At 54.1% G+C, this 26679-nt stretch overlaps 1 protein-coding gene across 1 annotated transcript in view; it reads right to left on the reverse strand.

Moving 5' to 3' along the window:
• RYR1 (ryanodine receptor 1) overlaps window positions 1-26679 on the reverse strand; it is a 159845-nt gene that overhangs the window by 76261 nt on the left and 56905 nt on the right. The window contains exons 39-67 of the mRNA XM_058426182.1: window positions 26336-26482; window positions 24354-24627; window positions 22656-22770; window positions 22437-22569; window positions 22022-22116; window positions 19482-19617; window positions 18954-19140; window positions 18734-18842; window positions 18024-18144; window positions 17760-17929; window positions 16026-16246; window positions 15825-15915; window positions 14436-14576; window positions 13885-14048; window positions 13719-13797; window positions 13402-13491; window positions 12854-12994; window positions 12426-12500; window positions 12257-12332; window positions 11850-11973; window positions 10975-11090; window positions 8256-8323; window positions 8038-8159; window positions 7219-7268; window positions 6698-6758; window positions 6347-6585; window positions 3714-3795; window positions 2599-2729; window positions 1123-1455 (exon numbers count right to left, since the gene is read on the reverse strand). Coding sequence (XP_058282165.1) covers window positions 1123-1455; window positions 2599-2729; window positions 3714-3795; window positions 6347-6585; window positions 6698-6758; window positions 7219-7268; window positions 8038-8159; window positions 8256-8323; window positions 10975-11090; window positions 11850-11973; window positions 12257-12332; window positions 12426-12500; window positions 12854-12994; window positions 13402-13491; window positions 13719-13797; window positions 13885-14048; window positions 14436-14576; window positions 15825-15915; window positions 16026-16246; window positions 17760-17929; window positions 18024-18144; window positions 18734-18842; window positions 18954-19140; window positions 19482-19617; window positions 22022-22116; window positions 22437-22569; window positions 22656-22770; window positions 24354-24627; window positions 26336-26482 — 3891 coding nt within the window. The remainder of the gene's footprint in view (window positions 1-1122; window positions 1456-2598; window positions 2730-3713; window positions 3796-6346; window positions 6586-6697; window positions 6759-7218; window positions 7269-8037; window positions 8160-8255; window positions 8324-10974; window positions 11091-11849; window positions 11974-12256; window positions 12333-12425; window positions 12501-12853; window positions 12995-13401; window positions 13492-13718; window positions 13798-13884; window positions 14049-14435; window positions 14577-15824; window positions 15916-16025; window positions 16247-17759; window positions 17930-18023; window positions 18145-18733; window positions 18843-18953; window positions 19141-19481; window positions 19618-22021; window positions 22117-22436; window positions 22570-22655; window positions 22771-24353; window positions 24628-26335; window positions 26483-26679) is intronic.

Raw genomic sequence — 26679 nt, forward strand, 5'->3', positions numbered from 1 at the left:
GCCAGGCTGGTCTTGAACTCCTGACCTCAGGAGATCCACCCACCTCGGCCTCCCAAAGTGCTGGGATTACAGGCGTGAGCCACAGCACCTGCCTGTTACCTCACCCTTAACTAGCATGACCCCTGACCCCAATCTTTAACCTCTGACCTGGCCCATACCCAGACTCTTACCTCACTATGTGATTTCTGGCTATGACCCCAAGGTCGTGAGTGGGCTTCTTACCCCAGCCTCTGGCCCCTGACCCTGGCCTTTGATCCCAGCTCCTGATTTCTAGCTTCACCCTGATCTACAACCTGTTTCCTTACACAAAACTTTTTTTTTTTTTTTTTAAATAATAGAGACAAGGTTTCACCATGTTGCCCAGGCTAGTCTTGAACTCCTGGTCTCAAGTGATCCACCTACCTCGGCCTCTCAAAGTGCTGGGATTACAGGCATGAGCCATCGTGCCTGGCCCTGACATGAAACTTCTGAATCAGGAAACCTAACGCTTTGAGGACCCATTTCTTTCTTTCTTCCTTTCTTTCTTCCTTCCTTCCTTCTTTCCTTCCCTTTTTTTCCCTCTCTCCCTCCCTCCCTTTTTCTTTTCCTTCTTTCCTTCCTTCCTTTCTTTTTCTTTCTTTCTTCCTTTCTTTTTCTTTTCTTTCTGTCTCTTTCTTTCCTTTTGTTTTGTTTGTTTTGAGAGAGTATCTCACTCTGTCACCCAGGCTGGAGTGCAGTGGTATAATCACAGCTCACTGCTGCCTCCAACTCCTGGGCTCAAGAGATCCTTCTGCCTCAGCCTCCCAAGTAGCTGGGACTATAAATGTGTGTGCCACCACACCTGGCTAATTAAAAAAAGATTTTTTTTTTTTTTTTTTTAAAGAGATGGGGTCGTGTTATGTTACCTAGGCTGGTCTCAAATGGCTGGCCTCAACTAATCTTCCCACCTTGGTCTCCTAAAGTGTTGGTGTTACAGTTGTGAGCCACTGTGCCCAGCTGACCCCTGGCATTTTGACGCTGAAAAAACCTACACTCTGACTCCTCCTAACTCCGAGGGGACCATGGGTCTCCCTTTCAGACCATCTGGCCAAGGGAGCCCAGGCCGCTGGCCCACCCCTCAGAGGCCCAGTGCCCCCAACCCACCAGCCAGCCGCTTCATCCAGGAGGCCTCGTCAATGCCCAGGTTGTTGACGATGATTCTCAGGATATTCCCCAGCAGGGAGTTGAGGTGGTCAGAGGTGACAGCTGTGCAGGGTGGGGGGGCGCCGGCGGGCAGGGCGGGAGGGGGTGCCTCGGGCCCGCGCTCCCACCATCGGGGCAGGTAGCTGCATAGCATGGGCAGCGTGATCTCGATGACGTGCGGCATCTCTGTGTAGCGGGCCCCTGACTCGGCCAGCCCCCCGATGTCTGCCATGAGCCGCTCCAGCACCGGGATGTCGGGACACATCTCCTCCACGCTGTTGGGGAGCCCCAGGACTGGGGTACAAGGATGGGGGCAGGGACTGTCAAGCCATCACCCCCAGACCTCAGTGCCCTGGCCTCCCCCGCAATACATCAGACACCATTGAATTGCCACCCCCCAAAACAGTCTCCCAAACCCTATTCCTCCCATCTCACCCTCCAACCCAACTACCTCTCCCAACCCTCACATTGAAACTCAGTGGCCCCGCAAACACTTCACACCCCTGAGCCTGTCTGCTCCCTAAAATCTCACCCCTAGAAACCTTCCCTCCTAAAATCTCCCACATCCCAAACCCATTCCCCTCACCCCTGCTATACAGCATACTCCAAAAGAGACCTTTTCCAACCCCACCCTGTCTTCCCCACCTTGTCTCTCTGAATCCCACACCTGGTTCAGTCCCTTGAAACAGACAACCTATCACTTGCTCATTTGCTGACTGTGGGCCAGGTGCCATTCTGGGAGCACAGCTGACCAAGAAGACAAGCTTCCTGCCTTGGAGCATATATTCCCCCCAGGTCCACGCCTCATTCTAGCCTCTGGACCCAGAACTCAGGGGATTTTTGTCTGTTTTATCTGTTCACTGCTGAACCTCAGGTGACTAGGACAGCACTTCATGCATAGCAACTGCTCAATACATATTTGCTGAATGAATGAATGAACCCATGCCTTCCCTCAATCCTCTCACGCTCAAATACCCCTCACCCTATGTCTCCAAGCTTGATGATGCCCTCAAATGTCACCATCACTAAAATAAATTCCATAGCTCCAAATTCCATGGATGGGGTTTTGCTATGTTGCCCAGGTTGGTCTTGAACTCCTGGACTCAAGCAATCCTCCTACCTTGGCCTCTCAAAGTGCTGGGATTACAGGCGTGACCCACTGCGCCTGGCCGCCAAGTGCTACTTTTCTTAACTTTTATCAATAGATTCTGTTTTTAAAAATGAAATTAATCTCCTAATTCTCCCCATGTAACGGCCTTGAAATGCCCCCAAACCATAAACTCTGGGGTTCCTGAATGTGTGGCACTCCCAACCTGGGGAATCCTCAGCCGCTCACAGCCCAGCCCAGCCACACCACCCCCAAATTAGGCTCTCCCCAAGGCCCTGTGCTGGGGAGATCCGGACTCCCGGCCACTGCTCCCGTCCCACACAGCTTACTGGCCCGCTCCCGGGGAGACTTGGTGGTGTACACGGAGAAGGCATTGTACTCGTTCAGCTGCGGCTCCAGGAACGCCACCGGCATGGCTGCTGCCAGACGGGCCAGGCACTCCCCGAGGGCTGGCCGAAGCCTGGAAGAGGGGGCTGCGTTTAGCTGCCACGTGTCCCCCTCTTTGGGGTCCTGGGTCCCAGCCCCATCTCCATAGAAACGGCTCCTCCCAGAACCCTTTGGGACAAAGCTGCCATTCATCCATGTGTGCCACTTATTTTGTTTTTTAAGACAGGGTCTCGCTCTGTCACTCAGGCTGCAGTGCAGTGGCCTGATCTCGGCTCACTGCAACCTCAAATTCCTGGGCTCAAGTGATCCTCCCACCTCAGCCTTCTGAGTCGCTGGGATTACAGGCACACACCATACCATGCCTAGCTAGTTTAAAAAAAAAGTCGTTTTTGTAGAGATGCAGTCTCACTATGCTGCTCAGGCTGGTCTCAAATTCCTGAGCTCAAGCGATCCCCCCATCTCAGCCTTAGGAGTAGCTGGATTTACAGGCACCAGCGCGCCATCACACCACACCACACCAGGCTAATGAAAAAAATTTTTTTTTGTAGAGATGGAGTCTCACTATGTTGCCCAGGCTGGTCTCAAACTCCTGAGCTCAAATGATCCTCCTGCCTCAGCCTCCCAAAGTGCTCACAGGTGTGAGACACCGCGCACCGCTGGTGTCACTTGAAATCTGAATAACTTCAGAGCTGGTGGAAACAGCCTCAGCCCCGCTCTTGCTGTATCAGTAATCTCAGCTAAGAAGCAGTCACGTGGCCACTGCCAGGGGCCCTCCCCAGGGATCCCGGTGTTGCGTGGCTCCTGTGTGCAGCCTCCGTGGCCTGCGCCTCCCCGTCTTCCCCAGCGAGGCCCGCCTGCTTCACGGCCCCAGACCTGGCGGCTCTACCTCCGTAGCTGACCTGTCCCTGAGCGCCCTCACGCGGCCGCCGTGGGGAACTGCGGCTGCCGCCGTGAGCGGGAAAATTCTTAACATTTACCCTGCTTTTCACCCACCCCATCTTCTTCCCCTGCTACCTCCAGCCCCACCCAGTCCCAAACGATGGCTCTCTCTCCTTACTTTTCCACATAAGTGTTCTTGGTGGTTCCCAGGGAGTAGATACTGCACAGCGTTCGGTAGCAAGAGACCTGGACGTCGTCCACTGAGGGAGACAGAGGGCGAGGCTGCGGGATGCGCTCACAAGACAAGCCCTCCCCACTCCACCTCCCTTGTCTCCAAATAGGCCCATGCAGTGGGGAAGAGCAAGCAGCTGTACAGCCAGCCTTCCATGTACGAGTCTTGTGACTTGAGCAAGTTACCAACTCTCTCAGCCTCAGCTTCCCTACCTATAACATGGGAATAGTTACAGTACCTTCCTCACGGGGTGGTTGTATCAAATGAGTTACTACTTGGAAAGCCACTAGAACGGGGCACACAGTAGGCAGTCAATAAAGGCTAGATGTTGCTTCTTCCCTGGAGAGGACTCATGGCCCTCTATGATGAAAGTGAGGGGTACTTCCTCCAGAAAAATGCAAACAGACCTGCAATACTGCTGCAATTTTAGGCTATCTTTTTCATTTTATTTAAAATGTATATATTTTTAGGGTTGGCGCAGCGGCTCACGCCTGTAATCCCAGCACTTTGGAGGCTGAGGTGGGCGGATCACCTGAGGTCCGGAGTTCGAGACCAGCCTGGGCAACATGGTGAAAGCCCATCTCTACTAAAAATACAAAAATTATGTGAGTGTGGTGGTGAATGCCTGTAATCCCAGCTACTCGGGAGGCTGAGGCAGGAGAATCACTTGAACCCAGGAGGCAGAGGTTGCAGTGAACCGAGATTGTGCCACTGCACTCCAGCCTGGGTGACAGAGTGAGACTCTGTCTCAAAATAAATAAATAAATAAAAATTTAAAAAAATTTTTTTAGATATGGGGTCTCAGTATGTTGCCCAGGCTGATCTCAAACTCCTGGTCTCAAGTGATTTGCCCACCTTGGCCTCCCAAAGTGCTGGGATTACAGGTGCGAGCCACTGCGCCCAGACCAATTTTAGGTTAACCACATGCCCTCCAGAAGGCCAAGTTAAGAAGCTCATCATGAGGCAAAAAGAGGGCGGGGCTATTCTAGATTTTAAAGACACTACAGAGACACAACCACCAAATGCAGCAGGAGAAACTTGACTGGATTCTGAATTTTTTTTTTTTAAAAATCAAAGACATTTTGTGGGTAATGAGGGAAATTTAAATATGGCTACGTTAGGTGTGATAATGATATCGTGGTTACACAAGAGAAGGTTCCTATTCTAGGAAAGCCAGCTGATGAACATTAAGGGATGAGGTTACCCTGGTGTGTGCAACTTACACCCAAAAGTTCAACAAAAAAACTGTAAATACTTTCAACCATACAGTGAAGGGTAAGCACACCGGGCAAATTGTTAACAATTTTCTTTTTTTTTTCTTTTTTTGAGATGGAGTCTTGCTCTGTCACCCAAGCTGGAGTGCAGTGGTGCAATCTCAGCTCACTGCAACCTCCACCTCCCAGATTCAAGCAGTTCTTGCGCCTCAGCCTCCCGAGTAGCTGGGACTACAGGTGTGAGCCACCATGCCCAGCCAGCAATTTTCTTCTTTCCACCTTTCTGTATGTTTTGAAAATTTCAAAATACAAAGTTGGATGGGAGAAGAACCCTATCGAGGTGCTACTTTTCTTTTCTTCTTTTTTTAAGATGGGGTTTTGCTGTGTTGCCCAGGTTGGTCTTGAAATCCTGGGCTCAAGAGATCTTCCTACCTCGGCCTCCCAAAGTGCTGCAATTACAGGTATGAGTCACGTGGCTGGCCACCAACTGCTACTTTTCTTTTCTTTTCTTTTCTTTTGAGATGGAGTCTCGCTCTGTTGCCCAGGCTGGCGTGCAATGGCATGATCTCGGCACACTGCAACCTTCGCCTCCTGGGTTCAAGCAATTCTCCTGCCTCAGCCTCCCAAGTAACTGGGATTATAGGTGACCACCACCATGCCCGGCTAATTTTTGTATTTTAGTAGAGACAAGGTTTCATTATGTTGGCCAGGCTGGTCTTGAACTCCTGAGCTCAGGTGATCTGTCCGCCTTGGCCTCCCAAAGTGCTGGGATTACAGGCGTGAGACACTGCGCTCGGCCAAGTGCTACTTTTCCTAAGCTTTATCAATAGACTCTCTTTTTTAACATCAAGGACCCTATTTTATTCTTTCTTTATTTTAGACACAGAATTTTGCTCTGCTGTCCAGGCTGGAGTGCAGTGGTATGATCATAGCTCACTGCAGCCTCCAACTCTTGGACTCAAGTGATCCTCCCTCGTCAGCCTCCCCAGTAGCTGGGATTACAGGCATGTGCCTCCATGCCTGGCTAATCTTTAAATTTTTTTTTTTAGTAGAGACAGGGTCTCGCTATGTTGCCCAGGCTGGTCTTGAACTCCTGAGCTCAAGCAGTCCTCCTGTCTCAGCCTCCCAAAGTGCTGGGATTACAGGCGTGAGTCGCTGTGCCAGTCCACTTAGGGTCTTTTGTTAGAGCTGCTGAGTTCACGTCCTCATTAACTCATTTGCCACCTGCCAAGGTACTGACTGCATGCTTTGCTTACAGCAAGAAATCCACACACTCAAACACTCAGGGACTCTCACAGGCACCCGGATGGGTGGTGTTGGCCACACTGACTCCCCGCAACCTGCCCTTGGGTCAGGCGCCCTTACGGATGACGTCATCTCCGAACTGGTGCTGGGCGATGTGCTGGAAGAGGGTGGTGAGGACCGGCAGCAGCGCCACGGTGGTGTAGGTGAGGTTCTGGCCCACGCCTTTCACCTGGGTGCGCGCCTGCGACACCTTGCCCAGCCGCAGGTTCTCCACCATCTTCTCGATGTCCTCCGAGGCACTCTCAAAGAAGGAGCGGAGGCCAGCCTTCACGATCTCAGGGCCTGACTTCATCACTGTCCTAGAAGGGCAGTGGGGGAACATCAGCTCTGGAATCGGAGAGTCTAGGAGACCAGGGGTTGGGGTGGGGGCCCGAAGATGGTGGGAGTGGGTGCCACTGCCCATGGCCTTACCTGGCATCCAGGGAGCGGGCCAGGATGTGAAGACAGTTGACCACAGCCGGGGCGTCCGTCCCTGGGAGAGGAAGATGGGCCGGGGGGATGCCATGGCTAAGAGGACAGAGGACAGTTCCTCCCTCTACATCCACCCCAACCCCTCTCTTCCTGAGGCTACCTGCAGGCTAAGTTGGAATGCTACTGCACCGCCACCGCCCCGGACTCCTACAGCGCCTCCAAACTTCCCTCCTCCCCAGCCTGACCACTCTCCTGGCCTTCCTCCTGCCCAGCCCTGACCCCACTGGGCTGTCCTTGTGTGGAGATGGGTCTGTCTCTCCCACTGGCCTGGGAGCTCCATGAGGGCAGGCCCAGGGCGTCTCAGTCACTGCCCTGCCCCCGGGATACCTCGTCCATGTCTCTGAGTCCAGAGGAAGAACACAACAAAGGTTGTTCAAATTAAGGCAGAAGCTGGGAGCTATTTCTTCAGGGTGGGGAAGAGAGAGATTAGGGAGGAAGACCGAAGGTGCGGAGCCACTTACCAAAGAGAGAGACTCGGTGGCGGACAAGAGCAGCAAGTTTGCAGAAGAGGCTGAAGAAAGAGAAAGGGACAGAAGGCAGGAGAAACAGCAAGTGAGGAGGCCAAGGAGACGAGGACAGCGTGACCCAATTAGAGGAGACAGGGACCGAGAAGACAAGGAGAGGAACCAGGATGGGGCTGAATGATGGAGACAGGAGGGATGGGAAGGGACAGACAGATGGGCAAGCTGGAAAGTCACAGGCAGTAACTGGGATGCTGGGGAGGTGAGGGGCGAGTCGGCCTTTCTTATTATTCTTTATTTTTTTTGAGACAGGGTCTTGCTCTGTCACCCAGGCCGGAGTGCAGTGGCGCGATCCCAGCTCCCTGCGGCCTCCAGCTCCTGGGTTCAAGCGATCCTCCCGCCTCAGCCTCCTGAGTAGCTGGGACTACAGGCATGCGCCACCAAGCCCAGCTAATTTTTGTATTTTTTGTAGAAATGGGGTCTCAGTATGTTGCCCAGGCTGGCCTCAAACCCCTGGCTTCAAGTGATCTTCCCACCTCAGCTTCCCAAAGTGTTGGAATTACAGGCGTGAGCCACCACGCCCGGCCTTGAGTTGGCCTTCCTGGACAGGGTAATCGATTTGTCCCAAGTTGCCTGAGAGTCCCACATCCTGGGAAACCCTTCAGTCCCGGGTACACTAGGATGGCTGGTTACCCTTCAATCACCTTTGCAGGAGACAGTCAGTACCCAACACCCAGCACCCAGGACAGAGCCTCCATGGGCAAACGATTACAGTCCTGTGAGGTCAGGGGGCTGGGTCTAGGGTCACAGGCAGCCCACCTGGTGATCATTTCCTTCTCCTTGTTGGAGGCGTGGCCGCCACTGCCCAGCACTTTAGCCGGAGTGGACAAGAAATAGAGGCAGTGGTTGGTGAAGTACTGGTTGATCAAAGGGAGCAGGATCTGGAGATGGCGGGGGAGGGAGATAAAGCGTCCAGTGAGGGGTGGGGAGAGCCTATGAGTCCCCGGTCCCCTCCAGCTCCTAAGCCCACCTCTCACCTTGGCAAAGAATTTAATCTCCTGTTCATGTGGGGACTTTTCCACTCGCCCACTGCTGACCACAGCCTCTGTAGGGAGGGCAAATAGGGTTCACAGTGGGTTCAAGGCTGGGGAACCCAGGGTGTTCTGATGGGAAGGATGCTGGGAGCAGAATTGGGAAATGATGGGGGATAAAGTATTGGTATGAAGTCATTTGTGTTGGCTTTGAGATAAACCTTTCTCCTACCTTTCATCTGATTCCCCCCAACTCCTTTTTTTTTTTCTTGTCGCCCAGACTGGAGTGCAATGGCACGATCTCGGCTCACTGCACTCTCTGCCTCCTGAGTTCAAGTGATTCTCCTGACTCAGCCTTCCAAATAGCTGGGATTATAGACACGCTCCCACACACCCAGCTAATTTTTGTATTTTTAGTACAGCCAAGGTTTCACCATGTTGTCCAGGCTGGTCTCAAACTTCTGACCTCAGGTGATCCACCCGTCTCAACCTCCCAAAGTGCTTTCCCCCAACTTCTTGATCAAACCCTTCTTGAAGCTGACAACTCCTTTATCAAGCCCTTTCTGAAGCTGACAATGGGGAAAACAAACTAGAATGGGTTAAGGTCATGCAACATGCCCTTCCTCACCCACCATAAGTGTTTTTCATTCTGAACTTGAATACACATGGCACTGAGTTAATCTGCAATAAATGAATGAATGAACCAAATGAAACAAGAAGTCAATATAAAAAATTAGAGTTAATTTTAAAATGGAAATAAATTTCAAACAATAATAATGGTGATAGTCATAACTGATACTATTAAAGTAATAATACTGGGCCGGGCGCGGTGGCTCACGCCTGTAATCCCAGCACTTTGGGAGGCTGAGGCAGGTGGATCACAAGGTCAGGAGATCGAGACCATCCTGGCCAACATGGTGAAACTCCATCTCTACTAAAAATACAAACACAAAAAATTAGCCGGGCGTGGTGGCGGGCGCCTGTAGTCCCAGCTACTTGGGAGGCTGAGGCAGAAGAATGGTGTGAACCTGGGAGGCAGAGCTTGCAGTGAGCCGAGATCGTGCCACTACACTCCAGCCTGGGTGAGAGAGCAAGACTCCGTCTCCAAATCATCATAATAATAATAATGACACTGGCTCCAATTATTAAACACTTGCTATGTCCTTGGCACTGTGAGGCATGTCATCCTCACACAGTCCCCTTACAACTTGGAGGTCTGTGCAGTTGGTTCCCAGCCCCCATTTTTCAGATGAGGAAACTCAAGTGAAGTAACTAACCCCAGGTCACCCAGTGACAGAACCATGGCTAGTTACGGTGAACATATGCCCATATCACAGGTGAGGAAACTGAGGTCTAGAGAGGGAAGGGAATTGTCAAGAGGATGTGCAGCACTGAAGCTCAGCAGGCAGGCTTTGAGGTGAGATGTGACAGCGAATCCTGCTCTGCCACTCACCTGGAGGGAATCTCGGGGCTCCTGAGGGTAGCTCTCAAGGGGAATGCTGGGGGTTCTCTAGCGGAAACCGGAGGCGATTGTAGGGCCTAGCTGTAATTCTTAGTGGCCTATAAGAGGCATTGGGGGCACCCCAATAGCCTCAGCCTTCAAAATAGATCCAGAAATCTGCCCAGTTCTCACCCTTTTCGGCTCCTGTCCCCACCCCAGTCAAGCCACAGGGACCCTGTGAACACCACAATCATGGATCACGTCCCTCCTCGGCTCAGCCCCCAACCCCCAACTCCATCTCACTGCACGTAAAGGTCAAAGTCCTCATCACAGCTTGCAAAGCCCTGCATGATCTGCCCCAGTCACCTCTGTGACCTCGTTTATCTCACTGTCCCCCTCGATGACTCTGCTTCAGCTACAGGGCATCCTGACACTCACACCAGGGACCTCTCAGGGCCTTTGCACTCGCTGTTCCTTTGCCTTCAAGGAACAGATGTCCCCCAGAGGTCCACACAGCTCCTCTCTTACCTCCTTCATGGCTTGCCCCAGATATCACATTCTCATCAAAGTCTTTCTGGAACACCCTATTTAAAATTACAACTGGCAAGCCGGGCACAGTGGCTCACACCTTTAATCCCAGCACTTTGGGAGGCTGAGGCGGGCAGATCACGAGGGCAAGAGATCGAGACCATCCTGGCCAACATGGTGAAACCCCGTCTCTACTAAAAAATACAAAAAATTAGCTGGGTGTGGTGGCGCCCGTGCCTGTGGTCCCTGCTACTCAGGAGGCCGAGGCAGGAGAATCGCTTGAAACCGGAAAGCAGAGGTTGCAGTGAGCCGAGACCGTGCCACTGCACTCCAGCCTGGGCAACAAGAGCGAACCTCCGTCTCAAAAATAAATTAATTAATTAAATTAAAAATAAAAATAAAATGAAATGAAATAAAATTACAACTGGCTCCACATTCCCAATCCCCTCTACCTGGCTCTATTGTTTTCTTCTCCCCATAACACTGATCACCTTCTAACACTAAACGATTTAGTTATTTATGATGCTAATTGCCTGAATCCAACACAGGAGTAGTTGCAGGGGAGCAGGGGTCATTTGTCTTCTTCACTGCTGCACCCCAGCATCTAGAACAGTGTCTGGCACATAGTAGAAGCTCAATAAACATCAAATAAGGGGAGGACGGATTGAGTGCGTGAACAGGTGTCCTAGGTGAGTCTGGTCTGCATAACTGGTGTCTGCAGGTGGGGCGGGCATAAACGGGGGAATTTCTCCGTACCCAGGTGGGCAATGAACTCCTGAGAAATGTCCATCCAGCGCAGCAGCTGCTGCAGGAAGCCAAAGGCAAACCGCTTTTCAATGGAAGACGAGTCCAGTTCCATGTCCTTAAGGCCTCTGCATGGAGATGTGGAGAGAAGGATCAGCCCAGACGCTGGCCCTACAGTTTCCCATCCTTCTCAGGTCCGCCTCTGCTCCTGCTGGCCCCGTCTCTATCAGCTTTGGCTTCATCCCAGGTTGGAGCTCCACTCTGAGTCCCCCATGCCCCACCCCACTCAACCTTCTCCCCTCTCTGGCCGCTCTTCTCTTCCCCAGGCCCCGCCCCTCTCAGCCTCCTCCCCTTTGGCCCCACCTCTGTTCCCCGGGCCCTGCCCTTCTCAGCCCTTCTCTCCTCTTTGGTCCCGCCTCCACTCACCAGTCCCCGCCCCTCTGTACCTCCCCCCGCCCCGGCCCCGCCTGTGCTCCCCAGCCCCCGCCCCTCTCAGCCTCTTCCTCTTTGGCCCTACCTCTGTTCCCCGGGCCCCACCCTTTTCGGCCTTCTCTCCTCTTTGGTCCCTCCTCCAATCACCGGTCCCCGCCCCTCTCAGTCTCCTCCACTCTCTGGCCCCGCCTCTGCACCCTGGGCCCTGCCCTTCCCTTCCTCCTCTCCTCTCTGGTCCCGCCTGTGCTTCTTAAGCCCCGCCCATTTCGAACTCCTCCCCATCTGGCCCCGCCTCTGTGTCCAGGCCCCACTCCCTTAGCTCCTCCCCTCTGGTTCCATCTTTGCTCCCCAGGCCCTGCTCCTGTCGGTTCCACCCCTCTCCGGCCCCGCCCCTCCCAGCCGTTGCCGGGTGGGTTCCGCCTGCTGCTTTTCCGAGGGTGCCCCAACCCGCGTGCCTTGTAACCGCGTAGCCATTCATCTGCAGGAATTTCAGCAGCTCCTGGGCCTTCTCTCGATCTCGTGCCTTCTCCTTGGCCGTGAGCGTGTCGTAGGGGACCAGCAAGGGGTGGGTCCCACCGCCTGGGGAGGCAAAGACCAGAAATCAGGGCTCTGGGGAAGACCCGGGCCACTCTCACTGAAGTGGTTCCTGCAGTGCCCGGCATGCGTAATTATGGTAATAAAGATGAAGATACGAATAACGGAAACATTGCTTGCTGGTGCTCATCTCATTACCCCACGGTGGTAAACGCTGTTTATTCCCATCTACAGATGGAAAAACCGAGTTTCAGGGGCATGAAGGCAATCAGCAAAACCACACGGTGAATCCACGGGGGTCGCGTGGGGGCGGCATGGGCGCCCTCACCTTTGGCTTCCAGCTCCTGCTTCTTCTTCCGTCCCCACGTGTTGTGGTAATTTTCTGCCAGTTGTTCTGCCATGGCCTGGGAGTGGATGCAGAGTCAAGGGCTAGATTCAGAGGATGCCAGCCCCCCCAAAGATACCCCGTGTCCCCCCAAAAGGATCAGGGCTCTCACCTGCAGCTCCCGGGACAGGGTAACAGCGCTAAGATCGGGGGGCTGAGGGTTGTAGCCTTCTCGAGGATCGTAGGTCTGAGAGGACAAGGGGAAGATGGGAGGTGGGCTGATGGGCTAGCAGGAAGCCTAGGCCAGTCCCTCCCCAGGCCCCACTAGTCCATTCTACCCCCTCCACCCTCCCCTGGCTCAAGACCCCGTGTCCTCTCCTTAAGGCCCTATCTCTAAACCACCCCATCCTTCTCTCCTCTGCCCTTTGCAGTTCTTCAGACCCCTGCCCTCTCCCAGATCTCAGGTTTCTGCACCCTTCTTGCCCCACCTACCTCCCTGGGCCCCTCTCCCCTCCATTCCTTCCGTGTCTGGCCATGCCCCTTGTTCTAGACCCTCCCCCCACCCAATGCCTCTGCCCTCCACCCAGGCCCCGCCTTCACCTGGGCACTTTGTGATATCTTCCGCGTTTTTTTCTTTTCCGTCTTCTCCTCCTCACCCTCCCTGGCCTTCTCTATCGTCCATTCCCAGGCAATCATGGCCTTCAGGGACTCCTTGATGGGCCAGCGGTAAATCTCTTTGTCCTGGGGTGGACAGGAGGGTGGGGAGTTGGTGGAATGGGATGAGAGAGGGGTAGAGGAAGGACCCCACAGGAGAAAACCCTGACCATGTGGCTAGGCAATGGTCCAGTCTGGATTCCAACTCAAGTCTCTTACCTGCTCTGTAATAGAGCGTCCCAAACCCAATCTCCTTATCCCATTAGACACTCGAGTCTCTGAGAAGTCTTACTACAGCCAAGGAATCAAACCCACTCTCTCAGAGTCTCTACCCACTCTACCAAGTTTGAGAGAAGGCAAAGTCCATGAATGGGGAGACCTAACCCACAGATCCACCTAGATGCAAACATGTGAACCTGCCTCACTCCTCCCCGAATCCTCAAATTTGGGGGTTTCATTTTGACCCCCAATGCTGGGCCCCAAGGCCTGGTCACCTTCTCTGAAAAGGTCTTGTAGGGCCTGAGCATGGGGTGGGTCTTCAGCTCCTCGTCTATGTTCTCTCCATAGGACCAGTTGTTCTGGATCTAGAGATGGAGGGGAGGCAGGGTGAGGGGGAGGCAGCAGTTGGGGACACACGGGGGGGACCCTGGAGGAGCTGAGGACAGAGAATCTTAGAGGGTCCCAGAACAAGTTAAGGGTCTTAGGGAAGGCTGGGGGGTCTCAGGGAGATCTGGGGCCTCAGGGAAGAACCGGGTTGGGGGGAAAGCTGGGGTCTTGAGGGTTTCTTGGATAGGAGGACCCTGAGGCCAACCTTGTCGAAGGCCCACTTCTCATGTGTGTACTCCGCAAACTTGTTAATGAAGGAGTCCAGCTTCTCCGGGATGATCACACTGTTGGGGGCACAGGGTTAGCAGATGTTGGAGCTGGGGTTCCCTCCACCCCTGAAATCTTCCTGTCTCCCAGCCCCCAGGCCTCACTTGAGGGTCTCCACAGGCCGGGGATCAAAGTTGCCTTCAGCATCCACTGTGGCCTTTTTCTCTGCCTTAGATGAGTATGAGGCATCCACATAGTCGGGGGGCAGAGCCCCGGCGATGGCACACAGACAAGGCATGGCCATGCGGTAAAGCTCCGGGTCGTATTTCTGGGAAAGCCAGGTGGAGCAGGGGTAGGAGGTCACTATAAGCCTTACTGACCCCCAGGACCTCAAATTCACACATTGCAATCATCAGCCCTCCTCCCTGAACCCCCAAACCTGAATTATGGTCCCTCTCCTTGAAACCCAAATCTCAGTCCCAACTGTACGCTCAGATCATCCCCATATTGCCCTCTCCAAGCTCCCAAACTAGAGGTCCGCCCCTCTTTCGTAACCTCCAAATTGAAGCCTCAACCCATAGATCCTCCTAGATCCAAACATGCAGAAGCTTCTCCTCCTTGAACCCCTCAAAATTGGGGGATTTCACTCTGGACCCCCAATTTTGGGCCCCAAACCCTCCACATAGGCCATTTTGGGGCTCCCTGCTGCCCGGACCTTATGGGCCAGAGAGTCAAAGATGCCCCAGAAGAGTTTCCGCGTAAGGTGCAGCTCCTCCTCCGAGGTGACCCCGAAGTTGGCCCAGCCTGTGGGTAGGCAGTAGTACTTCCAACAGCGCTCATAGTGGTTGGTGAGGAGCTGGGTGGGAACAAGAGGGGGACACACAAATGAGGGGGGCACCAGCGAATGGCAGGCAGATGAAGGCCCAGAGAGACACAGGCATGCCAGTGCTTTTAAATTATAAAGGAGGTGTGGGTTATGCAAATGATATGCTAATAAGGGAAGAAATGGTATGTTTATTGAAGAGTGGTCCTAGACAGCTTAGTATGCAAATTTAGCATTCTTAATTTAGAGTTAAAATGGGCATTAAACTAGAGCTGGTTTTGTCTGGTATTGCTTTACACAAATAAGCGTGCTAATATTAATCCATGGGTATGGAGTGAGTAAATGGGCATATGGATGCAGCAATCTGTGCTTATGCAAATTAACATACCAAGTAGAAACAAAGGCTGCACCCCATGCAAATATATGGTAATTGGGAAGAGGGTCTCCACTATCCAAAATGCAAATTTTTTTTTTTTTTTTGAGGTGGAGTCTCACTCTGTCGACCAGGCTGGAGTGCAGTGGCACGATCTCGGCTCACTGCAACCTCCGCCTCCCAGGTTCAAGCAATTCTCCAGCCTCAGCCTCCAGAGTAGCTGGGGTTACAGGCGTGCTCCACTATGCCTGGCTCATTTTTGTATTTTTAGTAGAGATGGGGTTTCGCCATGTTGGCCAGGCTGGTCTCGAACTCCTGACCTCAATTGATCTGCCCACCTCGGCCTCCCAAAGTGCCGGGAGTACAGGCGTGAGCCACCGCCCCTGGCTAAAATGCAAATTTGAAATAGGAGCTGATTTTGGTGTATTATGCAAAATAGTCAAGATATCTGAGTTGGGGTATCTCTTTATGCAAATTAGCATGCAAATGAAAAAATAAGAAAGACAGTGTGCAAATATTCAGAATAGCTGTGGTAATGTTTATTCAAATAAATGCACTCATTTGAATAGTGGAAGTCTGGTGGTCCAGGCATGCAAATAAACATGCTAATTAGGGAAAGTGGTGTGCTCCATGCAAATATATGCTAATTGAAGCGGGGGCTGGTTCACTGTTAAGCAAACTAAATGCTAATTAGGGAATGCTAGAGGCATCAATGAAGCAAAGTGAATGTTCTGGGAATCCTAGTATGCAAATAAGGATGCCAAGAGATTTCTATGGGGACGCCGCCCTAACTAGTGCAGGTTAATTGGGCTGGGCAGTGCCGACACAAATGAGCCCCGCAGTCGGAGGGAAGAGCAAACCAGTGGGTGCGGCCTGGAAACGAGATGCTAAAGAGCGCTTGCCCTCACCTTGAGTGGCATCTTGGCGAACTCGTTGAGGATGGGCACGTCGAACACCAGGCGCCGCAGCAGGTGCTGCAGCATCGACGGGCGAATATACCTGCGGGAGCGTGCACAGAATGGTGGGACTTTCCCCACCGTCCAGACCCGCTCTGCGGCCCCACCCCTGCACCTACCCCCGCCCTGCCCCGAGGCCCGTTCCCGCCCCACCTGCAAAGCGCCATGAGGCAGTCCTCGATGACGTCGCGTTGCGCCTTGGTGAGCGAACGACCCCGAGACAGGCGGTACACAGTATGCAGCATAGAGTCCACCATGATGGCGCGGTGTTCTGTGCCCGCAAAGAGCGGCGCACACTTGGTGATGAGCGGCAGCACGGCCAGGCACAGGTAGCGGTTCAGCGCCAGCGCCATCTCGGTGGTGCTGAAAGTGGCCTAGGGCGCAGGGTGAGGACATCAGGCCCGCTGCACACCCCTGGGGCTGCTCTGGCACCTGTCCTGAGCGACTCTGGCCAAAGGATCCAAGCTTCTGATCACTCCCCCAAAACCTGCTCTTCCCACTCTCTACCACCCTCCTCCCACCCTTTGCCCACACCCCTACGCCCACAGCCCCCACCCCACCACTTATTACTTTGGATTATGCAAAATTTCAAACACACACAACTGGTCGATGAAATTAATGAACCCCATTACAGATTTGGCTCTTCTGTAAATATCGATGGTCTGCACGCTTATCTCCTCTCTAACCCTCACCTTTCTTCCTGTAATACATTCTTTTTCATCTGTTAGAGACAGGGGTCTCTGTCGCCCAGGCTGGAGTGCAGTGGTGCAATCATAGCTCCCTGCAGCCTCGAATTCCTGGCCTCAAGTGATCCTCCTGCCTCAGCCTCCCTAGTAGGTAGGACTCCAGGGATGCACCTCCATGCCTGGCTAATTTATTTTTCTTTTTTTTGAGATAAGGTCTCGCTCTGTCGCCCAGGCTGGAATGCAGCGTTGTAATCACGGTTCACTGCAGCCTCAATGTCTGTCCCTCAAGTGATTCTCCCACCTCAGCCTCTCTAGTAAAGGGGACTACAGGTGTGCACCACCATGCCCAGCTCATATTTAATTTTTTTTGTAGAGACAGGATCTCTCCATGTTGCCCAGGCTGGTCTCGAAATCCTGGCTTCAAGTGACCCGCCCGCCTCGGCCTCCCAAAGTTATTACAGGGGTGAGCCACCATGCGCAGCCCCAGGCTCTCTTAAACCCTCTCTCGGAAGGCTTCTGTCCGCCGCTGAAACTGCTCATCCCCGTTTCCAGTGACCTTGACTTTGCTAAATCGGTGGTCACTTCTCAGTGCTCATCTTCCTTGCCCTATCACCCTTCTGTTACTGCTGTTCCTGCACAGAGTTCTGTGTGTCCACAGTGCCAAACCAACACTGCGAATAAAATTCTTTTTTTCTGAGACGGAATCTCGCTCCGTTGCCAGGCTGGAGTGCAGCGGCATGATCTCGGCTCACTGCAACCTCTGCCTCCCCGGTTCAAGTGATTCTCCTGCCTCAGCCTCCTGAGTAGCTGGGATTACAAGTGTGCGCCACCACACCTGGCTAATTTTTGTATTTTTAGTATAGACGTGGTTTCACCATGTTGGTCAGGCTGGTCTCGAACTCCCGACCTTGTGATCCGCTGGCCTCGGCCCCCCAAAGTGCTGGCATTACAGGCGCGAGTCACCGCACCTGGCCTCAAATGATGATTTCTTATAACTAGAGGTCGTGGAAATTCCTACTCACCCTTCATCGGAATTCAATGTTTCTTGGTTTTCATTTTCTATCTTGATGATGGTATTGGGGATTATGATATGTCCACAATCCCAAGAAAAACAAAAGCAGCTGCTGCTGCTCTACCGTGACCCATCTCCTGTCCCTCTGTGGAGGTGGGGAGGGTGGCCAGGCTAGGCGGGGCTGCTCACCGTGTCCAGCGAGGCGGCTGCCCTCATGTCGGGCAGGAACCCCACGTCCAGCACGTGCAGCAAGAAGTCCTGGTTCTCGATGCCATACACACGGTCCAGGAAGAGCACCATGGATGCCTTGTGGTCCGGCACGAAGGATGCGGACATCTTTGGCTGCACCAGAGCCCCGTCTGCAGGCAAGGAGGGCAGGTTCGGGGATGCTCTGCGGACCCAGCGGCTCCCTCCCCAGCATCACTCCTTTGCCAAGTTCCATCCCCTCCGCACCTTTGCCCAGGGTGGGAATCTGCAGTGGGAGGCTGATGATGCCCACGAGGTCCTCCAAGGGCACAAGGGAGCGGAGGATGGCGCGGATCCGCAGGGCCTCACCCTTGCCGGCTTGGATTAGCTGGGGAATGGAGGGAGGGAGAGGGGCACTCATCAGGTGCTGGTGCCCCACTCAGTGACTGCTCTGCTCCCTCCCTTACCACACAGGAGGGTAGAGCAGGCCTCTTTCTCAGGAGGCTGTCTAGAGTTTCCAACCCTCGTTCCTCTGCCTGTGCCCCCCCACCCCAGTCCCAACCTCGCTCCTTGTTCTCCCCAACCTCATCCTGATCCCTCTCCCTGCGACCCCTCATCCTGGCCCCAACCCCTATCCCTGTGACCCCATCCCCATCCTGACCCCTCTCCCTGTGTCCCCCATCCCCATCCTGAGTCCTCTCCATGTGCCCCGCCATCCCAGCCCCGACCCCTCTTCCTGTGCTCCCCTATCCCAGCTCTGACCACTCTGGGTGTCACTGTCTGTCTCCCCCACTGGACTGGGAGCTCTGTGAGACCAGGCCCTGGGGCTGTCTTCGTCACTGTTGTGTCCCCAACATTGCTAGTCCAGGACCACCCAAGTATTCGAGCTCACTCCGTGTCACCAAGTGCCTGCATGGGGCGTTCAAGGAGGCTGTGCCTGCCCTCCCTTCCCATCCTGCCCTGGCTCAGGGTCTCACGTGCATCTCTGGCGCACAGCGTCCAAGCAGGTCGATCAAGGCGGCATAGAAGGACATGATGGCGTGTCCCAGGTGCACCCGGTTTTCTTCAGGCGGTTCCTCACCGAAGCTGCAGGGAAGGTGGGTGGGTTGGGGAGGCAGCCAGGGGCCGGGGTGGGGGAGGCAGCCAGGGGCCAGGGAGGGCGCGTTGCCCTATTGAGGAGGGGGCCGGGAGACTCACTGCTCGCGCCGCCGGTCCCTGCGGATGCCTGGGCCATCCCTCGCAGGGTCCTCGGAGATGCGGATGGCCTCTTCGATGGCAGCCAGCAGCCCTGAGCCACCCTCACCCCGCAGGGCAGGTCCGAAGCACTCAGGCTTCCGGATGAGCAGCCGCACCACCACATTGGCATTCTCCTCCACGCTCTCGCCTGGCCACCCACGTGGGGAAAGCGGGTCTCATGAGCCACCATCAGAGACCTCCCCATGCAGCCCCAGGACCCAACAGCTCCAGAGGTAACGCCAGGCCCCTGCCAGCCCCAGGACCCAACACCTCTAGGGGTAACACCAGGCTCCCGCCAGCCCCAGGATCCAACACTGCCAGCCACAGGACCCAACACCTCCAGGGGTAACACCTGCCAGCCCCAGGCCTGCTGGAAGGGATTCCTGCCTGGACCCCAACTGTGGCTCCGGGTGCGAGCAGTCATCTCGAGGGAGGTGTGTGACCAGTGACTCCATACTTCCCGCTCAGCCACTGCCACCCCCTCCTCACCGTTGACGAAGACAGCGAAGCGCAGGAAGTCCAGGTAGCGCTCTCCACCACAGGGGTTCCAGCCAATGTCTGGGTACCCTTTGGCCACAAGCATGGGGCAGCTCTGGAGGCCACAGCCTGCCAGGTAGGACACAACCTGGGGGCAGAAGGGGCTCAGTCAGAGACCAGACCCATGTCACCTTCCTCCTGGGGCTCAGCCCTCCGCCCCACCCTGCACTTCCCTGTGGCTCCTCAGTCCGGTTCAGCTCTGATCCCTTGGCCAATTAGCTCTGGTCCTATCAGAGGCCTGTAAACTAGAGCAGCTCCATCTTGAACAAGAGCTTGAGACCTACTGGGCTGCATTCCCAGATGGTTAAAGCATTCTAAGTCACAGAATGAGATAGAAGGTTGGCACAAGATACAGGTCATAAAGTCCTTGCTGATAAAACAGGTTGCAGTAAAGAAGCTGGCCAAAACCCACCAAAACCAAGATGGCAACGAGAGTGACCTCTGGTCATCCTCACTGCTGCACTCCCACCAGCGCCATGACAGTTTACAAATGTCATGGCAACGTCAGGAAGTTACCCTACATGGTCTAGAAAGGGGAGGCATGAATAATCCATCCTTTGTTTAGCATATCATCAAGAAATAACATAAAAATGAGCAACCAGCAGCCCTTGGGGCTGCTCTGTATATGGATGAGCTATTCTTTTATTCCTTTACTTTCCTAATAAACTTGCTTTCACTTTACTCTGTGGAGTCGCCCTGAATTCTTTCTTGCATGAGATCCAAGAATCTTCTCTTTGGGCCTGGATCCAGACCCCTTTCCTGTAGCGGTTCTGTCCACCCTCGTCTCCCACCTGGACCATGACACGAGCCTCTTCCCTGTGCTCCTGTCCTTCTGCCTTCCCCTCGATCTGTTCCCCACACACAGCCAAAGGGACCCTATGAACACCTGAGTCAGGTCACGTCCCTCCTCTGCTCAGAATCCTGGCCTCCTCTCACTCAAGGTAAAAGCCAGAGGCCTTGTTGTGACCGATAAGATGCCATATGACCCATCTGTCACCTCCTGCCCTCACCCTCACTGCCTCTGCTCCAGCCACAGCTGTCTCTCTGCTGTTCCTCCAACTTATGAGGTTTGCTCCTGCCTCAGGGCCTTTGCACTGGCTGTTCCCGCTGCCTAGAATGCTCTTCCCCATGATGGCCACCTGACCTGTCACCCTCCTTCAGAGCTGTACACAAATGTCACTTTCTCAATGAGGCTTTCTCTGGCCACTTTTTTTTTTAAGGGGTCTCGCTCTGTCCCTCAGGTGAAGTGCAGTGGTACAATCATAGCTCACTGCAGCCTCGGCCTCGCAGGCTCTATCAAATCCTCCCACCTTAGCCTCCTGAGTAGCTGGGACTACAGTTATGTGCCACTACACCCACCTAATTTTTGTATTTTTTGTAGAGACAAGGTCTCCCTATATTGTCCAGGCTGGTCTTAAACTCCTGAGCTTAAGTGATCCTCCTGCCTCAGCCTCCCAAAGTGCTGGGACTGCAGACGTAAGCCACTTTGCCTGGCTGGACAGGGATTTTTGACTGTCATATTGCTACTGCTTTGCATATGGTAAGTGAACACTACATATTTGTTGAATGATAATATGACAGCAGCTAACGTTACTAACAGCCCCTTTACAAACACTTTCCTGGATTAACTAATTTAATCCTCAGAATGACTCCATGAAGTCGTTTCTTTTTTTTTTTTTTTTTTTTTTGAGACGGAGTCTCGCTCTGTCGCCCAGGCTGGAGTGCAGTGGCGAGATCTCGGCTCACTGCAAGCTCCGCCTCCTGGGTTCACGCCATTCTCCTGCCTCAGCCTCTCTGAGTAGCTGGGACTACAGGCGCCCGCCACCACGCCCGGCTAATTTTTTGTATTTTTAGTAGAGACGGGGTTTCACCGTGGTCTCGATCTCCTGACCTCGTGATCCGCCCGCCTCGGCCTCCCAAAGTGCTGGGATTACAAGCGTGAGCCACCGCGCCCGGCGAAGTCGTTTCTATGACTACATTCATTGTACAGATGAGGCAACAGGAGTCTGGAGAGTCTAAGTCACTTATCCAAGGCCACATAGCCAGGGAGCCAGGGGAGCAGAAGCAAAGTTGCTGAACTCTGGAGCCCACGCATTTCACCACTGTACACAGAAGTGGAAGCTCAGAGAGCCAAGAAATGTGCCAAGCCCACCTAGCTGGAAGCCTAGACTGTGGATCGGCCCCCAACCCGGAAGAGAAGCGTGTGGATCCGCCCCCAGCCCGGAAGTGTAGACTGCGGATCCGCCCCCAGCCCGGAAGCGTAGACTGCAGACCTGCCCCCAGACAGGAAGCATGGAGTGCGGACCTGCCCACAGCCATGAATGAGCAACTGGGTGCGGTTCTCTCCCTGCAAATTAGTCTCCTTCTGGTTGGGCCCTGGACCATCCAGAATTGCCCCCCAGAATGAGTTCGGAATCAGCAGGTGTCCCAAGCAGCCGGGTAGCGGCCCGATTTCCTCTCTTAGGCCTAGGGCCCAGCCCTGCCCTCCACACCTTTTCCAGGTCCTGCTCCTGCAATGCCAAGGCCAGCTCATTGTTGTCAATGACGGAGGCTGCAGCCACGTCCAGGGGCGTGGAGCCCTGCATGCCTGCAGGGGCGAGAGATGGGGAGAACATCTCACTCCTGCTTGTCTCACCTCCTCTGGGAAGCCCTCCCTGACCACCCTTTTTCCAGCCTGGATCAGGTGCCTCCTCTGGTCTGTACTTCCCTCATCCAAGCTCTGACCACTCTGGGCTGTCACTATTGGGGTCACTATTGTGTCCCCAGCATTACTCATTACAGGGCCAGAGCCACAGTTGAGAGGGAGTGTTTGTTGAATGACAGTGAGCTGGTGGAAAGTGGGGCAGGCCTGGACGGGGTGCCAGGAGTGGGTTCTGGGGGACAGCCCCTGGGCTCGGGGGTTCTCACCCAGGCCGATGCCACTGTTCTCCAAGAGGTAGCTCAGGTGGTCAAACATGGAGCGCTGGTTCTGCCGGCTGATGCGGCAGAAATAGCAGAGGAAGCGGCAGCAGCTTGTCACCATCTTGGGGAAGCGGATCTCCTGGGACAGGCAGGGTGGGCCGGTGCTCAGGGCCTGCCCTCTGTGGCTGCCTCCCCGAGCTCCCCAGGGCCGGCCTGGGCCCTCACCTTGGACTCGCCACCCCCAAGGACGTTGACCATGACCTCCATGACCGTCTCATGCATGCCCAGCGCCCTCATCAGGTTCGGGTGTTGGTAGAAGACTTTGTTGTTCATGATGTTCCTGTGCATGGGCAGAGTGTGCGGGGTCACCAAGGACCCAAGTCCGGAGAGGGCCATAGCCACCACTCTGACAGCAGTTGGCATTCTTGACCCTCTCACTCTGTGCCTAGCACCACCCCCTTTACAGATCTGAACTCACTCAATTCCTACAGCCAGCCAGGCGCAGTGGCTCACGCGTGTAATCCCAGCACTCTGGGAGGCCGAAGCTGGAGGATCACTTGAGGTCAGGAGTTCGAGATCAGCCTGGCCAACATGGTGAAACCCCATTTCTACTACAAATACAGAAATTAGCCAGGCGTGGTGGCGCATACCCATAATCCCAGCTACGCAGGAGGCTGAGGTGGGAGAATTGCTTGAACCTGGTAGGCGGAGGTTGCAGTGAGCAGACATTGCGCACTCCAGGCTTGGCAACAGAGCAAGACTCCATCTCAAAAAATAAAAAAATAAAAATTCCTACAGCCACTGTGGGAGGAAGGGTCCCTGTTTCCCTCATAAGGAGACTGAGGCATGCACCCAAGGCAGGCTCCTCTAGGGCAGAGATCTTTGCCATGTTGCCCTTTGTCAAATGTTGTCCCACCATGGTGGCTTACGCCTTGTAATTCCAGCCCTTTGGGAGGCCAAGGCAGGAGGATCACTTGAGTCCAAGACCAGCCTGGGCAACATAGCAAGACCCTGCCTCTACAAAAAAATTTACAAATTAGCTGGGCATGGTGGTATGTATCTGTAGTCCCAGCTACTCAGGAGGCTGAGGCAGGAGGATACCTTGAGCCCAGGAAGTTGAGGCTGCAGTGAGCTATGATTGGGCCACTGCACTCTAGCCTGGGCAACAGAGTGAGGCCCTGTCTCAAAAACACCTAGAAATGCCTGGCATGAAGTAGATGCTTAATAAATGTTTACTGTGTGAATGAGATATTTGACACTGAGGGCTCAATACTGCTACCATAATTATTATTATTCTCATGAGCTCACTGAAGCCACAGCACAACCCTTCAGAGTAGGCTTGGCTCTCCCCGGTTTTACAGATGAGGAAACTGAAGCTCGAAAAGGGTAAACCTCAGCCAGGCGCGGTGGCGCACGTCTCTAATCCCAGCACTTTGGGAGGCCGAGGCAGGTGGATCACCTGAGGTTAGGAGTTCGACACTAGTCTGATCAACATGGTGAAACTCTGTCTCTACTAAATATAAAAAATTAGCCAGGCATGGTGGTGCGTGCCTGTAGTCCCAGCTACTTGGGAGGCTGAGACAGGAGAATTGCTTGAACCTGGGAGGCAGAGGTTGCAGTGAGCCGAGATTACGCCATTGCACTCCAGCCTGGGTGACAGAGTGAGACTCAGTCTCACAAAAAAAAAAAAAAAAGGGTGGGGTGGGGAATGTCCTGCTGAGAGTCACACAGCAAGCGGAGCTGCTACCACTGAAGGTGGAGAGGTAAGGGAAGGAGACATTACCCAGGAGGTGAGCTAGCCTCCGAGAGACTGAGATCACCCAGAGGATGGGCCAGAAGTTGGGGAAGGGAATGTTATTGTATCCCAAGGGCATTCATTACCCAAGGGGATATGCAAAGTAAGGGGGCAGGGCGGTGTCTCACCCGATGCTCTGGATCATGAGGTTCTCCTCCTGGGGGCCCATCTGCACGATGAGCAGCGAGCGGATCTGGCCGAGGCACTCGAGCAGGCTCATGGTGTCTTCCACGGAGGACGGCGAGATGGTGTACGCCCGCGGCAGGGCACGCAGCAGCTCACCCAGCCCGTCGTACTGCCGGTGCAGGAGGCTGAACATGGCCCGCACCAGCTCTGGGCTCTGCACGAAGTCCTCTTGGGCCCAGCGCACCACCATGTGGGACACCAGCTCCTGCAAGGACCCTGGGAAGGAGACAACGCAAGGCTTGGAGCACCAGGCAGGGCAGGTCGGCACACGGGGCCTTGGACCAGAACAATGTGGAAGGGGCCCCCTGTTCTAGAAGTTTTCCCAGTTACTACCACCCCTGCCCTCCACCTGCTGGGAGCAGGCAGATTCTAGCAGATTGTTTTCCTTTTTTTCTTTTAGAGACAGTGTCTTGCTCTGTTGCGCAGGCTAGGGTGCAGTGATGCGATCACAGCTCACTTCAGCCTCGAACTCCCGGGCTCAAGTGATCCTCCTACTGTGGCCTCCCAAAGGGCTAGGGTTATAGGTGTGAGCCACTGTGCCCAGCCTGGCAAACTTTTTTCTATTCCCCCAAGAATCTCTCTGTTCTGTTTGCCCTAATATCCAGCCCACAAGGGCTTCCTAAAAATTTCAACAGGAATAATAAACTGTACAACTGCAAGATACCAGAGCCGACAAGAAGCACTTCGCCATGCACCTTTGAAGGCATATGTCACGATCCCACTTGTTCTATAAAAATACTGTGGATTTGGCTGGGCGCGGTGGCTCACATCCGTAATCCCCGCACTTTGGGAGGCCGAGGCAGGTGGATCACCTGAGGTCAGGAGTTTGAGACCAGCCTGGCCAACATGGCGAAGCCCCGTCTCTACTAAAAATACAAAAATTAGCCAGGCATGGTGCTGCACGCCTGTAATCCCAGCTACTCCGGAGGCTGAAGCAGGAGAATCGCTTGAACCCAGGAGGCGGAGGTTGCAGTGAGCCAAGATCACGCCACTGCACTCTAGCCTGGGCAACACAGTGAGACCCTGCCTCAAAAAAAAAAAAAAGAAAAGAAAAGACAAAATCTAAACTGGTGGGCAGGGGCTTTGACTTTCCCCCCTTGGCTGTATTTCCCAGCCCTGGTAACAGTTCCTGCCCCATAGTTGGCCCCATAAAAGTTTCCTGAATGTTGCGGGATAAAACCTGTACCAACGTCAGGAAATCCGTCCTTGTTAGATGTGGCTAATATACAGTTTGCAAAATAACACATTGGCCCAACACTAATGATAGCTGCTTGTCTAATCCCTCAGCATGGTAATCATCTCATCAAGAAAGAAAAGAGAAGCCGCAAGGCCACGGAAGCCACCGTGGTTCAGGGTTGCCGCCATCCCTTGGTGAGAGGTTTGCCACTAAGCTGGTAGGCTGTGTCACCCTGGTCCAACACACACGTTCTACAGCCCCCGTCTCTGGAGGCAAACCTCTAGCATGCATCTTTGTTTTTTTTTTTTTTTTTTTGAGACAGAGTCTCGCTCTGTCACCCAGGCTGGAGTGCAATGGCGCAATCTGGGCTCACTGCAACCCCCACCTCCTGCGTTCAAGCAATTCTCGTGCCTCAGTCTCCAAGTAGCTGGGATTACAGGCATGCACCACCATGCCCAGCTAATTTTTGTATTTTTAGTGGAGAAGGGGGTTTCACCATGTTGGCCAGGCTGGTCTCGAATGCCTGACCTCAAGTGATCCACCCGCCTCAGCCTCCCAAAGTGCTGGGATTACAGGCGTGAGCCACCACGCCTGCTTCCAGTTTGCCCGCCACTCTTCCCCTCTCACTCCTGCCTATCTACCCCTCCCTTGCATCCGTCCTCATGCCCTCTTTGGGACACAGAGGCTCCCCAGGCATAGGGCTGCCCACCCCACCCCTGCCGTCTCCCCGGTGACTCCAGTCCTCACGGGGTTTGCTCTCCTCTGCTGGCCGCTCCTCCTCAGGTTTCTCTTCCTTCTTCTTTACCAGCCGCACTTTCTCCAACAGGCTCACGAGGCGGCTGCCCAGGGTGGTCTCTTCCTCTGGTTCCTCCTCCTCTCCATCCAGCTGAATTCCTGGAAGTGGTCAAGAAGGGGGGAAATGTCATTCATCGGTTTACTTATTCACCTGCTCACACACTCACTTATTCATTTGTGCATATGTGCGTGCATGCATGGAGTTTCTCATTTCCTTTTTTTTTTTTTTAGACAGTGTCTTGCTCTGTTGCATTGGAGAGCAGTGGCACGATCTCAACTCACTGCAACCTCTGCCT

Source organism: Hylobates moloch, unplaced genomic scaffold (assembly GCF_009828535.3).
Source record: "Hylobates moloch isolate HMO894 unplaced genomic scaffold, HMol_V3 SCAFFOLD_13, whole genome shotgun sequence".
In the NCBI taxonomy this organism is placed as follows: domain Eukaryota; kingdom Metazoa; phylum Chordata; class Mammalia; order Primates; family Hylobatidae; genus Hylobates; species Hylobates moloch.